This window comes from Pleurodeles waltl, chromosome 6, assembly GCF_031143425.1.
Source record: "Pleurodeles waltl isolate 20211129_DDA chromosome 6, aPleWal1.hap1.20221129, whole genome shotgun sequence".
NCBI lineage: Eukaryota > Metazoa > Chordata > Amphibia > Caudata > Salamandridae > Pleurodeles > Pleurodeles waltl.
In genome coordinates, this window is record NC_090445.1 from 1,676,544,206 (window position 1) to 1,676,562,957 (window position 18,752).

Genomic DNA, 18,752 nt, shown 5'->3' on the forward strand with positions numbered 1-18,752 from the left:
TCACACTCGAGACCTGGAACGGGCTGCCCTTCCCCATCAGAGTTCACAGTTCCATCCTCAAATTTATAGATAAACTAAAAGACCTGGATCTTCCAATAAGTTCTTCTCACACAGAGTAGTTAGCTCCTTCCACAGCACCAGGATACCCTTCAGGTTATCTGCATGTCTTAGAAATACTAATAGCAAAACAGAGTTTGGTAGGCAGATTTTCCATCCACCACTGCAGCAGATCATCCTTTACAAGTGCCATATTAAGAGTTTTTCACCAAGACAGCAGAAGTTTCTCCACCAAATCAGCAGAATCCACAAACAGGAAACCCATTTAGCTAGGAAACCTTCCAGGAGAAAATCGACCATCCTAAGTCACCGGTGGTGGGATTCCCAGCAGCAAATATGGCTTCTGGAACCGTGCCTCCAAATTGGGAATACATTTTCATGATCCATATATCTAGTCTAACATACATGCTTTGCACTGCTTTCCCTTGTGTCAAGGGAGCATTACTTGATCATAATTTGGACGAACTAGCACAAACATCCAAAGATTTTGATACAAAGCCTGCTCTACTATGACAGACAGGCTACACCTTGCATCAAAAGCTAACTCCTCCATAAAGCAGGAAGTAACAAGGGGTACATCCATCTTTTCATTTCTGAAAAAACAAGAACTGCATGTGTGATGCAGTGCACAACACACCTCTAATTTACGGTATCCTTCTTAGTTTGCCTAAGCATAGACATCTCTACTAGAAGGGATTGCTTATAGTACAAATCATGTACAAGAGAGCTCGAATACCTATGCACCATGCCGCAAAGCTGTGAATCATGCAGTAGCCTTTTTCTTGGTTTTCTTTCTTTTCTGAAAGCCGTTTTAGATTTATATTCTCAAGAGTTTATGCTGTAATTAGGTGGAATTATAACTCGCAGAACTGGCAGATTTTGGGTAAACTCTGCATTACACTTGTAACATGGACTTCCTACTAAATTCAGCCAATTGCATGTGATGGAATTATTCTGCCATTCACACCTTGCAGGAACAATGAGGCTCCACAACGTACACATTTGAGTGAGATTTGCCCGTCCCTGGCCTAGTTTTCAATTGCCACGAAGTCTTCTGGTGCCATTTTATAAAGCCGGCAGATGCAAGCGGTTGCAGACAAAGAGGGCTGCCGTTCAAGTGGATTTGCTTTTGGACAACTAGATTCTCTACTCAAGCAGCAGCCGAATCAACTCAATGGCCACACACTCTCATGCAACGAATGGCACCCTTTGTGCTGATTTCCAGTGCTATTCATGCTATTGGTGCTAAATTGCAGCGCAAGCAGCATATTTGCTACCCGTTGGCAGAATTCTGGAGAATCTCGCAGAGATTTTCTGTAACTTCACAGAGTTCCACGGAGTGAAATTCCATGAGTTCCGCCCACCCTTAGCTGTTCTAACATGATTTGCTTACATGACCACCATTTTGAGTGGCACTTGTCTTTTGCCTGACTGATTCTTTTGGTCACTGTTCTCTTAAAAAAGAAGTGCATATTTTGTCTTAACAATTTGGTTCTCCTTGAAAAAATACACCTGGTGTTCGATGCTCACATCTATATGTTATAGGCAGAATTAAATCCTCTCACGAGGACCGTTACAGTACAGTGCTTCACATCAAAATGGTCAGCAGCTTACTAGTTGAGGCTAAAGCCACCTCATCTGTTAAGAAGTCCAAGAGGGCAAAAACTGATCCTCCATCATCTATCATGTCATCTATCAATTCAGTTTTGGATACCATCCTTGATGAGGTGAGGGGCCTGCAGCCTATTATGTGTGCCACTAATGAGAAATTGCAACAGAACGAGGATAGATGTAGTATTAAGGAGGGCAAAATGGTTGAAATTGAGCAGCGTGTTTGTTCCCTTCAAGATATGTCCACAAAAATTCCACTGCTTGAACAAGAGGCCCTGAAACTTCACACAGATTTGGAGAACTCAAATAGTCACATTAATTTCCATGTGTATGGTTTACTGGAGGCTTTTGAGGGACCTCACCTTCTTGAATTCTTAAAGAAATTCCTTGCAGACCTCCTTGGGCTTCCTACAGCTCCTCCTCTTAATTTCCTGTGGGCTTATCCATTAGGTCAACTTAATTCTCATTCTTCCAAATCTTGAGGCATAATTTTGATTTTTCTGAAATTTACAGACCTTCTTCTTGTCTTTAAAGTGGGCAAAGAAAAATGGTGCCTTATCTGGTCTGGTCATAATAAATGTATATCTCAAGATATTTCTAATGCAATTAATGCCAGACCTACGAAATTCTTCACCCAGATGCAGCAAATGAGACACCTGAATATAAAGAATGTAATTTTTTATCCCTGCTTATGCAAGATAATTTAAAAAGGCATGGTTAAATCTTTTGATGATCCAATTAAATTGAAAATGCTTCCCCAGAACATCACATGAAATGAATACTGTTTCTCAGAAGTCTAAAGATGTTTCAATTTTTTTTGTTTTTTCCTATGATATCGTCTTCTTTTTTTTACCTCTATTTTATTTATTTATGCTCTGCTGTCGATCTTGTTATGGTGTTGACACGTCCTATACCTCTCTTCATTAGTTGTCCACTCAGATCTGGATGCGGATCCTTGATCCTCTCTTTCGTCTGTTTTCTTATGTGTTTCCCTGTCTCACTTCTATTCTTTTCCTCTCTGCTCTCTTTGAATTCTTATATGATATTTGATTTCTCTTTGTTTCCTTGTTTTTATCCCTTGTCTTCTATAATGAATGTTGGTATTTTGCCTCCTTTCATGTTTTTGCAGCTTGTTGTCCCTGTTCCTGTCTTCTTTGCCACAAAATTTTGAGACTACAAATTGTTTCCACTGAGTAAAACACTGATGGAAGATGGATGTTGGTCAATGTTATTGAGCCGGTAAGCATATTACTTTACTTAATGTTTGTGGCTTTGTTAAATCAGAGCTTTGGAATTAAGTTAAAGGAAATTTTCATCCACACCTATCACCTAGACAAACTCACTATGTTTGGTGCTTGTGATATTCTGCTTAAAAGCCAATCTAAAATCCATGGGAGCCAGAACAAAGCTTGTACAATGCGTACTAAGTATTTAAAAATAAAGAGAGAACGTAAAGCTATTAGGTTTATTAGTAATGAATTGGACAATTCTGTATCAGTCTTCAATATCGATATTGCTAATTGTTTTCAATCTTTTTATAAAACACTTTATACTAAAGATACTTCCTCTTCTGCAATCAATATTCAGAAATGTTTTGATGATTTTCCTCTACTGCTGCCCCAACTTACAGATACATTTGCAGAACAAGAGGGTGATGTCATACTTCAAGAATTTGTAGCTGCTATTAAGTCAATGAAGGGAGCAAAAATGTCTGGTCTGGATGCGTTCTTTATTGAACTTAGTTCCACCTTTTCTCCTTTTTTGTCCTAAACAATTAGAACTTTCCAATTATTTTGTTTTTGACACCAAAGCTAGTGGTTCCTTTTTGAAAGCCTTGATAACTATAATTCCTAAACAAGGGAAAGACCCTAAATTCTGTAAAAACTATAGGCCCATTTCTTTTATCAATTACGACCATAAAATCTTTGTCAAGATCTTAGCCTCCTGTTTGGAGTCTGTTGTCATTTTATTGGTGAAATTTGGCCAATCTGGTTTTATTGAGGAAATAATTGCTGCTGATAATGCTAGACTGTTCTCTAAAATTGCTAGTCTAGCTGGAAAAATTAACTCTCTTTTAGTGGCCCTCTCACTAGTTGATGAAAACACTTTTGACCATATTAATTGGTGATTTATGTTTACCATGCTTCATTTGTTTGGTTTTGGCCCCAAATTAATTTCTTTTTTTTAATTACAAAATTACCATACTGCAACCCTTGGGCTAGTGTTTTATTAAAGGATGTTTTTCTCCGTACTTCATATTACATAGCAGTACCAGGAAAGGTTGCCCCCTCTCCCTTTTGTTATTTGTCCTATGTTTTGAAATTTTCCAAGAACAAACTCATTGTAATACACTTATATCTGGATGCAAACGTGTTGCTCTTGAAGTTGAGTTATCTGCATTTGTGGATGATACCCTGATATATATGCCCAATCCTCTTGCCTCTCTCTTGCCTCTCTGGATCCATTTTTACAAGAAATGTCTTTATATCCCAGCATCTCAGATATATATCTAATTTTAATACAAAGGATATTTTATCCTTGTACTCTCTTTGTTATTAACTTCTGTTTGCTAACACTAACTGTAAGTGGTGTCCTGTATGGCTAAACATCTCGGTATCTGATTTTCCAACACTATTCCAGACACACTTAGCCATAATTTTATAATGTGAAAATTCAGAATACAAGCATTACTCTGGGCTTGGTCTCCACTGTATTTGGCGTGGTGAGGATGGCTCAATACTATTAAGATGATGATTGTATCACACATTCTTGACTCTATTTGTATAAATATTTTATGGAATAATAAAACTCCACTTACTCCTATTGCCACAATCAAATCAAAATTTGAAGGTGTTGTTAGACTCCCAGATTTCAAACTGTACAATTCCTTTTTTTAATTAGAGAGGCTTGTGCCATGATGCCTGACTTTCCATGTCAGCCCATACCCATTTGGAATATTTGTTAACATTCTTTACTTATAATTTTTCTTTTAAAGAAATCATTCCTATGTCCGTGAAGCTTTCAGGTGGTGGTAAAGTGGGTTGTGATCCAACTGCAATCAGTGCAGAGCATGAGGTCAAGCTCTGAATACAAATACTTTTCAGCAGGGAATTTGGCAGTGGGCAACTACATTTGCTGTCTCTTTAAGAAAGGATTATGTTGACAGTCTACTCTCAACATCGTCATCTGGCCATTAATCAGAACTAATCTATCACGCTTCCGGTAATATTTCTAGTTGCACTGACATGTCTCCGTACTACAGGACTAATGCATGGGTTGGTCACAGAAAATTACGCCAGATTTGTGTAGTTCTTCACCAACACAATCATCTTTCTAGGAACAATTTTGTTCATAAAACAAGATGTGCAAATGGAATCTGCTTTTAGCAAGAAACATGTAGATAGAGATAGGCAGGTCAGTCACACAAACAGAACTATGTGACCCTCAGATCACAGGGGTTTCAGAGAAGACAAATTATGTTCTCAATCAAATGAAAGTCTCTCCACCCCACCTAAAGAATGCACTGAAAAGGTCCCTTAATGCTGTACAATGAATTACAAACATTTCATCCATAATAGTTAAACATCAAACAGTATTGTCCCCATTCCCCAAAATAATCAAGTAACACAGGCTAACAAGGATGAAGAAACTGAGCAGACATTTCCCCTCTGTCACATCATAGAAAGAACTACTTAGTCTGTCAAACCTGCCACACAGTGTTTAGCTGCCACCAGCCCCACTGCAGACAAAAGAGATGGGCAGCTTATAGGGAAGGAAGAGAGACAATACATACACGTGTTTGCAGATAAGCATCATTTGTGGATTCATACCCTTAATGTGACATCATTTTCTGAAGAGTCTGTCACTTTAATGTGCATACAATTAAGTTTACCACATCCAGTGAAATTCACGCTCATCTGTGAAATAAGTAAGAAAGTATTTTCAGCACTTTCCATGTCTGAGCATATTTTTCCAAAGGATGGAAAGGTGTAAAGAAATTATTGGTTTTGAGCCTACATGAACACTTCAAAATGCTTTTGAACGTCACACAAGGGAACTGAAAACGACTAACTTGTTAAGGTTTTCAATTCCATTTTGACTATCCGCAACCTGACCTGTTGCTTTATGAAACATTTCAAAACAATATCATATTTAGCCTTTGGAATTTTGTAGATGCCTGGATCAAGGTGATGGTTAGTCTGCTTTCAAAACTATAGTGAATCACATTAAAATATGTATTCCGTAACAATGTTTTCCATGTGTTGTTCAAAATTGTAACTCAAACACGGCCATAATTCTCAACATACAATTACCTCTGATGCTTAGGAAACCCCATCAAACTGAACATTAATGCAGGACTATTTTGTTGGATACATTTTATTACCGCCACAACAAAAACATGTATGCATTTTTGGATAGTCTCCATTTGTTCTATCTTCCATGATAAATCAGCTCAAGAAACTTCTGCTTTTAGCATGTTGTATTATCCGTTTATCCTGTTCCCCTTCAGCATGTTCAGCAGATTGCTATTCCCTTGATTATACTTCTGTACTATGTTCGAGTAGATCATCTTCGATTATGTTTAAGAGAAACGCATTAGAAGATTACCTTGTACGTGTAAGAGAATTAAGAGGTAAGATACTTTGTGATGATATATTAAGCGCTACCATGTTAAATACATGAAGAAATTAGGCAAGTTGTTGTTATCAATAGTATGGATCATATTTTTATTTAAAAAAACACTAGATAATATTATCATACACTAGGAAGCATAGACATGCGTAACCATACTACCTAAGTTCACCGAAGGTTATAACCAGCAGTGACTACAACATTTGCACAGAAATCCATATTGTTGGGTGACTGATGGTCTAAAGAAGCTCATTTTCATTTTTTTGATGGTCTTTTTTGAAAAAAGTCTGAGATTTCACTCAATGTTTTTCCTCTTGTTTCTGGAACACTGCATATTATGAAAATGATGCCGATTACACAGAAGCCTAAGAAAAACAAAAAAGCCCCAAAGGGAGTCAAGCCATCCTAGAAAAAAGAACACAGAAAATAAGTCAAAAACATGTACAAACACCAATAAGAACACTTTATTGCTGGTGAAAATATCTACTCTATCTGCCGCATTTGGGGGTGTCAGGAATGTGTTTGGATCCAACTATAGTAAGATTCCACTAGAATATTGTGAGTGACAAAGCACATCAGTATTTCATGCCCTGTGGAGAGATGCATTGAAGGGGAAGCTGGACTAGCATTTATAATGTTATTGATAAATAACACATGTTGATATACAGTCTGCAAACTTGTTCGAAAAGTACCATTGTAAAGAAGGAATCTCACCCTAGTTATAAAGAGTGATACAATATTTTACCTGAGCTTTCTGCAAGTACCACACACAGATCTCTTACCCCTGAGATTACTTCACAAAATGATGAATTGTAAAATGTTAAGACCTCACCTTCAAACCCCAAAGGCAACACTGTTCAAGCAAACTTTCTGTAAAAAATGTTAAACTCACTCAGTACTGGTTACTGGAATTAGGAGGTTCCCATAGCTTCAAACCTTTATTAATTACCATCATCATGTGGTGCTCTCTGAAAGGGGTCTAGATTCATAGAGCTTTTTTCATTATTTGGTAAAAAAGTCTAGAAAACCCAGTCGTAAAACCCTAATAAAACCCCCTAGAATCCTGCAATGCATGGCCACGCGAATCATTCATAAAGCAAAACGCAAGATGTGATTGTAGCACTAAACTCATACGTGTGTGTGCTGCTAGTGGTAAGGCCAGTCCAGGTGACATCTAGTAAGTGGGTGGTATATCACTCTGATGCCAGAATACTCTTGTAAATGTTGTAGGAGCTGAGCAGAAACACCAAACCAGAAACTATTAAGATTAACCGTTGCAGGGATTGCGCTTAGTACTGTGTTATCCCTGGGATAAGGGGAAGTAAAGTCCTACCGGTATGGGCTGAAGTTTGTCATAGGTCGCAGCTGTATATTTATCTAGACAGTCGGAATCTAATCACACACCTTGAGGAATAACAATCCAGGTGACCACTGCATCACAGAACTAGAAATTTCTACTTGTGGTTAGGTAAGGTTGGACTATTCTGCTACCTATGGGGAATATAAGTTTCACCCATTCATGGGGACGTTTAATGTCCGATCAGACAGAATAATGAAAGTGTCAGCTTCAGTGAGGGATGGGTTTGTAGAGTTTCCCAAATAATGTGTGTAGGAAGCTGGCTCTGTATATACTATATTACAGTGAGATATGGGCCCTCATTATGACATTGGCGGTCCAGCTCCGCCACGCTGGCAGTGGTGGTAACACCTCCGACGGTGTGTCGGTGCTGGACCTCCAGATTATGACCACGGCGGTGAACTGGCTGCAAAGTAGCCAGTTCACTGCCTGTACAACCAGGGCGGTCGGACCACCGGGGCGAAGGTGGACCACCTTTTCCCCTGCGGTCCACCATAAACCACCAACGGTATTTGGAGCTTCCTTTCCACCCCGCCAGGAAATCCCTGGCGGAAAGGATACTGGCGACAGGAATTTATATTCCTGTCACCAGTATGCGACTGCCCCCAGCCCCCCCACAGCCACAGTCCCCCCTAAGCCTGTAGAGACCCTACCACACCCCATCCAAGCATGCACGCACCCCCCACACACACACACACATGCAATCACACATTCGTGCACTCATACACACACATACATACATACTCGCACACCCCACCACCACCGCCGCATCCATTCACGCACTCACACAGACACTCACAATCACACTCAAACACCACCCCCCACCAATCACATAAACGCACACCCCCATGCACGCACAAACCACTCATCAGATCAGCCCCCCTCCCCTATCAGACGGGCACTTACCTTTTCTCAGTGGTCATCTGGGAGGGGACGGGATCCTTGAGGCCTGCTCCGCCGCCAGCACCCCATCACCACAACACAGCCACGCCTATTACGAACTCATAATAGGCCTGGCGTTGGTGTGATGACATGGAGGTGCAAGCGGAACAGCCTCTTCTGCAACGCCGACCGGCAGTATGGCTGCTGGTGGCTCTCTGCCCAAATTCTGGCAGAGAGCCGCCAGCAGTCATAATATGGCAGTCTGAAGACCGCCATCCCTGGCAGTCTTGTGGCTGGCAGGACGTCGGCGGTCTATGTTATAGATCGCCGAAGTCATAATGAGGCCCATAGTGCGCAGAGAGTCCAAGGGTTCCCCAGAGGCAAAATAGATAATACTAATGCTCTACTTGTGGTAGTGTGGTCGAGCAGTTAGGCTTATCTCAGGGTAGTGTTAAGCATTTGTGGGACACACACAAGCAATAGAAGAAACACACACTCAATGACCTAACTCCAGGCCAATAGGATTTTATGTAGAAAAATATGTTTTTGTTACTTTATTACTAGAACCACAAGATTCAGTTCAGAAGTAAATACTGTTGCAGGTAAGTACTTTGCATAGACACCAATGTAACTTTGTTTCACTTTAGTCAAGTAAACAGTTTTTAAGAAAACAAAGAATATCTATATTAAAAGTGGACAGTAAATTTTCTGAACAGTTCCTGGGGGAAGAAAATAAAGTACAGTTTCAGAGGTAAGTACATGACTTACAGTTCCAGTCTCCGGGTTTTGGGTAGTCCGTCGTTGGGGGTTCAAGTTAACCCCAGACACCCACCACCAGCAACAAGGAGCTGTTTGGGTGCAGAGGTCAAAGTTGAGCAATTTTAATGTGAGCTCCTACGGAGACAGGGTACTCCGAATTCGGTCTACCAGCAGGTAAGTACCTTCGACTCAGAGGGCAGACCAGGGGGGTTCAAGAGAGCACTGGAGGGGCCCCAAATAGACACCAATCCCACACCCTCAGTGGCACTTGGGCAGCCGGGTGCAGGGTGCAAACAGGGCGTTGGGTTTCCAATGAAACTCTATGAGGGAACCCTGGGGGTCACTCAGGTGCTGCAGGCGAGGTCCAGGGGAGCGTCTCGGGCACACCACCAGTCGGACAGGGAAGAGGGGCGCCTGTTGATCGTTGCTGCCCTGGGTGCCCATTTCTCCAAGGCCTGGGGGCTGCAGGTGCAGTGGGTCTTTTGGCGTCGGTAATTTTCGTCCAGGGCAGTCACGGTCAGGGGGGTCCTCTGGATTCCCTCTGCAGACATCGTTGTGGAGGGGTGGAGAGGTCAACCCAGGGTGGGCTCTTGGTCACGGTTGCCTGAGGGTCCTCTCTGGTTGGTTAGGCCACCTGGACTCGGGCCGTGGGCGTCGGGTGCAGAGTGTTTAGGACTCACGCTTCTGGAGTGAGGTGGGAGTCCTTGAGAAGAAGTTTCTTCTTCTTTTCTTTTAGACAGGGCCGCTGTCCACAGGAGTTTCTTGATCCTCAGTGATGCAGGCAGTCCTGTGGAGGTTCTTCAGGGGTCGCTGGACCAGCAGGACGCGTTGCTTTTCTCTTGCAGGTTCTTTGAAGCAGGAGATGGGCAGGTAGGGCTGGGGCCGAGTCAGTTCTTGTCTCCTTTCCTTCTTTGCGGGGTTTTCAACTCCCTCTTCTTGTGAGGTCATCAGGAATCTGACAAGCTGGGTTCAGGGAAGCCCTTAAACACAGAATTTAGGGGCGTTTTAGGGATTAGAGGGCAGTAGCCAATGGCTCCTGACCCTGAGGGTGGCTATACCCTCCTTGTGTCCACTCCCTTTGGGGAGGGGGGCACATTCCTATCCCTATTGGTCCCTGCCCTCCAAACCAAGATGGAGGATTCTGCAGGGAGGGAGTCTCCTCAGCTCTGGACACCTTAGGGGTGGTCCTAGCTGAGGGGGGTCACTCCTCCCGGCTTTCCCTAATTTTCCAGCCGAACTTGCAACCAAAAGTGGGGCTTTGTCCGGGGGCTGGACATCTCCACTAGCTGAAGTGCCCTGGGGCATTGTAACACGAAGCCTGAGCCTTTGAGGCTCACTGCTAGGTGTTAAAGTTCCGTCAGGGGGAGGTGTGAAGAACCTCAACCCAGTGCAGACTTTGTTTCTGGCCTCAGAGAGCACAAAGGCTCTACCCCATGGGGTCAGAACCCATCTCTCAGTGGCAGGCTGGCACAGGTCAGTAGGTCCTGCACTGAAGAATTGGGTAAAATACAGGGGGCATCTCTAAGATGCCCTTTGTGTGCATTTTTTAATAAATCCTACACTGGCATCTGTGGGGGTGTATTGCGCTGAGAAGTTTGATACCAAACTTCCCAGTATTCAGTGTAGCCAATATGGAACTGTGGAGTTCGTTTTGACAAACTCCCAGACCATATACTTAATATGGCCATACTGCACTTACAATGTCTAAGAATGGACTTAGGCACTGTAGGGGCATATTGCTCATGAAGCCATGCCTTCTCCTGTGGTATAGTGCACCCTGTCTTAGGGCTGTAAGGCCTGCTAGAGAGGTGACTTACCTATGCCACAGGCAGTATTTTGTGGGCATGGCACCCTGAGGGGGATGCCATGTTGACTTTGCCTTTTTCTCCCAACCAACACATACATTCTGCAATGGCAGTGTGCATGTGTTAGGGGAGGGGTCCCTTATGGTGGCACAACATATTCTGCTGTCCTTAGGGACCTTCCCTGGTCAGTGGTCCATTGGTACCACTAGTACCTTTTACAAGGAACTTATCTGTATGCCAGATGTGTGCCAACTGTGGAAACAATGGTACATTTTTAGGGAAATAACACTGGTGCTGGGGCTTGGTTAGCAGGATCCCAGCACACTCTTAGTAAAGTCAGCATCAATATGAGGCAAAAAGTGGGGGATGAGGGGGGGGCTAAAAAACAAGGAGCCATTTTCCTACAATGTGTACTAAATATTCTTTTTGTAATCAGAAGCTTTTACCCTTATCTGAGGAGAGAGTATGAGCTTCCTACAACCGTACGGAGAAGTAGAGGTTTTCATCCAGGCAACAGGAGGAGTGAACGCTTAGATTTAATTTTGAAGAGAAATCAGAGCTCTTCTTCAATTGCACAGAAGAACAATTGTTTTCTCTTTCAGTGGTGTGGAATAGACATGTAACGGGGGCCAGAGGTAGCACAATATTCCTATCTGTGTAAAGGGACAGACATTTTCTTGGTCAGAGACAATATCCCTCCACACAAATTAGCACCAACCAATGTGAACAATGGGAACAAAGAGGGAGATCGTTTCTAATACAGGACTTCAATTCACCTCAGGGGATGCAGGTATGTGGCAACAGAAGCTCCCTTCCCATGTGCTAAGAGATCTTGGACAACACAAGGAGTAATCAAAATTTGCAATTCTAAGAAAACAATCTGAAACACTTTACACAATACTATAGTATAGGTGATATGTAGACTAGTGTTTCCTGTGAACTGTACTTACAATGAGATCAAAATACACCATTGTAACCAGAAAGGCAATTATCCAGTGGATCAGAAGACAAAAACCGGTACCCAGAGCCCTCACTCTCCATGGGAACACCTCTGACATCATCAGTCCAGGGACATGACCCCAGCCAATTGCAAATCCTGAATAATTAAGAATAAAACAAGTATCTGTAACAATTTAGTTTCATGAACAGAAGAAAGAGTGTTAATGAAAACACAACAGAATAAATGATTAACATACCTACCTAATGCACACATGAAAAACAGGTGTGTATAATCCAACATATAGCTTCAATTGAAATTGCTCAAAATGATTATATATAGATGGATGATATATATATAGATAAAACTTACTTGCAGTCGCAAGTAAGTAGTTATAATTAGGACCCAGTTCTATAGGAAGAGTGTTTTTTGTTTTGCCAATAACTTTGGCATCGCTTGACGAATCCTCACTAAATTTTCAAAATTAATATCACAGTTGATTTAGCTGCTGTCTTGAAGGTTAAGGGGTGACCTGTCAAGTGGGGACCAAGAAAAATGGGGGTCCCACAACACTTTTTCCCCATTTATTTTTCCATAAGGCCTTTAGACACGCCAACAGCCCAAACCGCTGAATGGAATTACACCAAATTTGGCAGGAAGCTAGATCTTGTTGCACGGATTGTGCTTTTTGTGATTTGGTGTAAATCTATTCATTAGTTTTGGAGATTTTAAAGGTAAAACAAATATAAAGGTCTAGGGATGCAGATCCTCCGAGGATCCAGCTGTCCCTAGGCTGATTTCCAAATGACTGCCAGCACTTCAACAAGGAAGTGTTGGAAGCCATTTTGAAACTTCCCATGGTCTAGGGTTCCCCACAGACCCCACCAGGGCTAAAAAGCATTTACAAAAAAATATCAGAAAAATCCACAGATGGATCCACAGATTTTTCATCAATAAAAAAAAAATGGGTGGTCTCCTGCCCTTTTCTTTTATCTTACCCCAGGTGGGCCAGGTCCCAGGGGTATTGTGGGCTTAAAAAAGGAGGAGGCGCACGCAGCCCCCCTCCTAGGGCTTATATTAGCCACAGGGACCACCAATTCCAGGGGCAATAATACAAAAATATGCAGCGCCCTCCCCCCGCAACCCCAGGGACCACCACCTCCCTGGGGCAAGGTACATTTATAATAGTAGGTGGAGGCCTGCAGACCCCCCAAGCCCCATGGATCACCACCTTCCCAGGGCGAAGTTTCTATTATATGTAAGGGGCTGTGCAGAGATATGGCTGGGCCCCGGGGGATGGGGTCCACCTGGCCGAAATCGGCCTAGGGAGGGAGCAACCGTTACCCCCCCTTCCTCTTGGAAAAAAGTATTTGGCCCCAGGGAGTTGGTGGTTCCGGTGGGTCTTTGTGGCCCCATTATTAAGATTTTTTAAAGTTCCCCTGGGGAGGAGGTGGTTCCCAGGGACTGGGGGTCCAGGCAGCTCCCCCACATAGTTATAAAATGTAGCCCGTGTGGAGGTGGTGGTCCCCAGGGCCCAAGGAGTTCTGTGGGGCCCCCCTAATTTTTTTCATGTGAAGCCCCGGGGAGGTGGTTGACATCAGGCCGCGGGGGGCCCATGCAGTCCCCCTATGTACATATATATATATATATTTAAAGCTGCCCCCTTAAAGCTTCAAACCCGTTTGATCGGGCGTGGCGCAGGTTTGGAGTTTAAATGGGGTTGACCGCAGGGCCTGGACACAGGCCAGGCCCTGTGGCCAATCCCCACTGTACGTGGCCAAAGGCTGTGCTTGGCATGGAGTTGGCGTGGTTATAAAGGAATGCCAAGCCCTGCCATGTACAGCCAAAGGCTGTGCGTGGCGTGGGTTTGGGTGGTAATAGGGGGTTGACTGCAGGGCCCGGCCATAGGCCAGGACCTGCGGGCAACCTCCGCTCCACACAGCTGAAGGCCGTGTGCGTCAGTGGTTGCATTAACGTATAGTAATTAAAATTCCTTTACGTAAAAAAAAACCATAGAAATTCACTAAAAAAGACTAAAGGTTACAGGGACATTATAGAAACATAGAAATTCACCTGTTATAGTTGGAGGTATCTCAAGTAACTATAACTTGTGCCCTAAGACAACTATAACTTATGCCCCTGCCGTGCACTGCAAATTACCCCACAAATTACAGCACTCATGACATCTTCGATAACGTCATTGCTAATAAATATTAATGTAAAATTTGCAGTAAATATTTTGAAGAAAAAACTGTGCATGGTGAGGGAGCAAGTTATAGTTACCTTAGGGCACAAGTTATAGTTACTTGACATACCTCTAACTATAACAGGTAAATTTCTATGTTTTTTTATGTTTAAAATGTGAGCCTAACTATAACCTCCCTGTAACCTTTGTTTTTTTACGTGAATTTCACTGTTTTTTTAATTCTATTTCAGAACTATGACGTCCCTGTAACCTTTGTTTTTTTCAGTGAATTTCTATGTTTTTTTAATGTAAAGTCATTTGAATTACTATGCGTTACTGCAACCACTGCCGTGTATGGCCTTCAGCTGTGTGCCCGCAGGGCCTGACCTGTATTATCTATAGATGTATATGTTATATAAATACATATGTAGCTTTAAATATATATATATATATATATATACACACACATACATATATATATGTATACAGTTTTCACGAATTGATTAACTTATGGCAACCTCTTCACACACTACATATCTGCTCAAAGCTCAAATATAATGACCGGTGTAATATCAGTACATTTTTTATCAAGTAGGCAGAAGAATATGAAGACATGAAATTGGAACATAAGAGATATTTTGATCTCACTATAGAAGGGAAAACTTCACCAGAAATTGTTTAGGATGCTTCTAAGGCAGAGGCAAGATGTGTGATAATGCAGACGGGAAGCTATTAAAAGAGGCAGAGCAATGCCTATGATTATAACTGCAGAACTAAATAGAATGGTTGGTACAATAATATCTCTGGAATCCTAGATAAGAATCCTTCATTGCGATTAACAATCCCCATATGCCCTGCGCATAATATAAACAGGTAGTCAGTAATTTAGCCTTAGGGGAGCGATGAGTTTTATGAGCAAGGAAATACGTCTTGTTGACTCCAAACACATCCCATTAAGAAAAGGCAACTGTCAAAGTACATTATAGCATAATGCAATAAAGTGATATGCACTACAAAGCTATAAGCAGTGTTCTAGGATTACAATACTGTCAAAACACACTCACCTTACAATCTGGATTCAACACAAGTGAAGGTAGTTTCCATACTTCACCCACTCACAGCCAACCTCACATTGGTGCTTGTTTACAGAAGCAATTAAATGTGTTCATGTGTTGCAGTTTGGTACATAAAAACCTGTCTAACGCATGACGTGAGGAATTAAATTAACCCATTAAAGCAGATAGGACTGAACTGCTCATCTTATTACCCGAATGGTCTGTTTCGAAACTGTATCACTTGTAGAAACCTAAAACAAGCAAACATAGCTCCTATTTAAGTGAATAGAAACAACTGCACTGTAGTGAATTTAACATCTATTGTTGGCTGTAACTGTATTTTGCATGTTTGGAATAAAACTTTGTGATGGGTTAGGTAAAACATATACTTGATGGCTTGGTTAACAGCGAAGACACATCGATGTATCTTGTTAGAAAGTATAGTTCATTGCATTTGTGACTAGTGCAAATAAATAAATTTGAAATGTACCAAATGTAATCAGAATCTAATCCTTGTTTACATGAAGTTTAGAAACAATGTTATTGTACAGTGTCTAATAGTTCTATTTTCAAAACTATGGACTGCCTAGAAGTATGTATTTCATTGTGCATTCCTTCTTCCGATTATTTATTTTACATAATCACATTAACTAATCTCATTACACAATGACTATATGTGAAGTTGTTGATAAATGTCTCACAGCTAACACCACCATGAGGTAAATTCGTTGTGTGAGGAGATTAGTTAATGTGATTAAAGGAGGTCTGGGCTGAGCTCATGGAGATCCGCAGTGACCAAAAAATTCTGCGGCGCTAAACGGAGTTCAACAAGCGGCGGACTGCATTAGGTCATGCCATTCACACTGATTTTTAGCACCAGGTGTTTGTCCCGCACTGAAACATCAGCATAAACGGCACTGTGTGAAGCGCAAATGATTGCTGCTTCTTTTCTGCCACTTGAGTAGATTTTCTACTTGAGTAGCACCTTCCTCAACGCAAACGGAAGGTTTCTGAACGCGAGCTGTAGTGACCACCTCTGACTCCGCGAGTTGAGAAATCTCGCTGGGAGGTGGTCTGAGTAAGCTTTTTCTCGCTCATGTTTGCCAACTTAACGTTAGCGAGTTCAAATGAGGAAAAAAACTCCGCTCTGCTGAGTTTTTCGGAACTTCGCACTCTATGCAGAGTGGGAAAAACTCTGCAAACTGAACAAGCGGAGCGGAGTTAACCACCCACCTCTGGATTAAAGTAAATATTCTGAAGATGGAATTCAAGGACAAATATTTAAACCTGAATTTAGGCACTGAAGCAGATAATCTTGTGGTTTTATGATTTGCTGAAGGTTGAGTTTAATTAAAACTTTATTTTTGTGCATGGAAGTAATTTCTTTTTTGGTTGATACCCTGAGATGAAAATAATTTATTTAATGATTTATTATTTCATGAAGTTTTATACATAAAGAATGTACTTGTTAGACCTGTCAGCCTTAGGGTGGTCTTCCCCCATACGTTTGCCTCTTTGCCTCACATGTTTGCTGATTTCTTTTTGTTGGCCTTAGGACTCTGAGCACTTTACCACAGCTGACCAGTGCATGTGCTCTCTTCCCTAAATATGGTTTGATTGGTACATCCACAATTGGCATATTTAATTTACTTACAAGTCCCTAGTAAAGTGCACCACATGTGCCCAGGGTCTGTATATTAAATGCTACTGTTGGACTGCAGCACTGCTTGCGCAACTACTCAAGTAACCCTTAAACATGTCTCAGGCCTGCCATTGCAGAGCTGGTATGTGCTGTTACACTGCCATGTGGGCTTGGCATTTAAAACCTGTTTCCAAGCCCTAAAATCCCCTTTTATTACATATGTCACCCCAAATGCGGGCCCCAGGTAGCCCATAGGGCAGGATGCTTCATGACTAAAAGGTGGAACGTGTACTTTTAAGTATTACCTGTCCTGGTAGTGAAAAACGTCCAAATTTATTTTTCACTACTGTGAGGCCTACCCCTCTCATAGGGTAACATTGGGGATTCCTTCTCACATTTAACAAGCTGTAATTCCTAATTGAGGAGTAGATATATCATGTTTAGTACCTATGGAACGTTAATAAGAAAACCTCTTCAACAGTAAAGTTGAATTTATTGTTACAACCTTGAAAATGCCACTTTTAGAAAGTTGCAGTTTTCCTGCTCTTAGCCATGTTTCCAGTCTGGGCTTTGTGACAGCTGGACTTTGTGTCTTCCCTCTAGACAGCCACACACAAAGAGAGCTTAGGTGTAACTGATGGGCCATCAACATCCTGGGCAGGGTGGGAGAAAGGAGCTGACACTTACATCTGAATAGGCAGTGTCCTGCTACAGCACAAAGGGCTGCCTACCCCCTGTAGTAAGTCTGGAGTCAAAGCACAAGGAAAGGGCCTATCCCACCTTGGCCCTTAAAAGTGTTTTCTGGCTCTTGATATCAAGCTTTTGGGCTCTTTGCGAATGAGCCCATTCACACCAGAACCGTACCTCCCACCAGAAGAATCATTGGGAGCACCTCATATTCATCTCTTCAGACAGCAAGTATCACCGCTCACAAGGCTCCAGCCTGCCTGTCCACGACGCCCGGCCGACTCTTCACACCACGGAACACCACCAGCAACGCTCTCCTTGCTTTCAACAAACTTCTCCCCATGAACGAGACTCTTGGCTCAACTCTTGAGAAGGTAAAACTTCAACAAGTCTTGTCTGGGACTGTATTCAACTGGCACTCCATCGCACTCTGCATGAACTTTTTGGATCTCACTCAATCTAGTGCGACCAGATAGCCCCGGTTGCCGATTGCTGCTTTTAAGCACTATATTGCATTTTAAACTATGGAAATTCATATCTCAACTTCTACTTAGTGAAGTTTTGTTGATTTGGTCTTATTTTGTTAATAAAATTAAGCTCTGTGTTTTCTGATGTTGAGTCTTTTTGTGTTTTTTCACTGTGTAACAGTTTGAAGAGTTGCACAAATACTTTACACATTGCCTCTTAAGTTAATCCTGCCAGCTCTATGCCAAGCTAACAGAGGGTCAGCTCAGGCTAAATCATGGTGTGCATCTGACTCCAACACATAATGCCCATATATTGGGGGGCTGCTAGAAGGAAATAAAACTTTTGGGTACACATTTGTGCTCTCCTTTATTAACTCACTAAATACACAAAGGGCAATCATGACCCCACAATGTGTTCTCAAGTGTGAGACCTACTCATCCTACTGTATGTGAAGATGATCCAGTGGAGGATGTACCTATGGTCTCAGTCTCAATTTACAGGACCTGGAGGGTCTATTATAAAAAATAGGTTTATTTTTACAATACATCCTCCAGTTTCTGACATATGAAACTAAGAGCTGGAAGGTAAATCCGAACGAAGATAATAATATGACCACTTGGTAAAAGTATTTCACCTGGCCTTTTTGGATTAAATAATAAAATTAGTAAGTAAAGT

At 42.0% G+C, this 18,752-nt stretch overlaps 1 protein-coding gene across 1 annotated transcript in view; it reads right to left on the reverse strand.

The window, feature by feature from the left end:
• Window positions 1-2,298: 2,298 nt before the first annotated feature.
• Window positions 2,299-18,752, reverse strand: part of LOC138301809 (solute carrier family 2, facilitated glucose transporter member 8-like) — a 114,713-nt gene continuing 98,259 nt past the window's right edge. Inside the window, exon 10 of the mRNA XM_069242310.1 lies at window positions 2,299-2,324. Within this exon, the coding sequence (XP_069098411.1) occupies window positions 2,299-2,324 (26 nt within the window). The remainder of the gene's footprint in view (window positions 2,325-18,752) is intronic.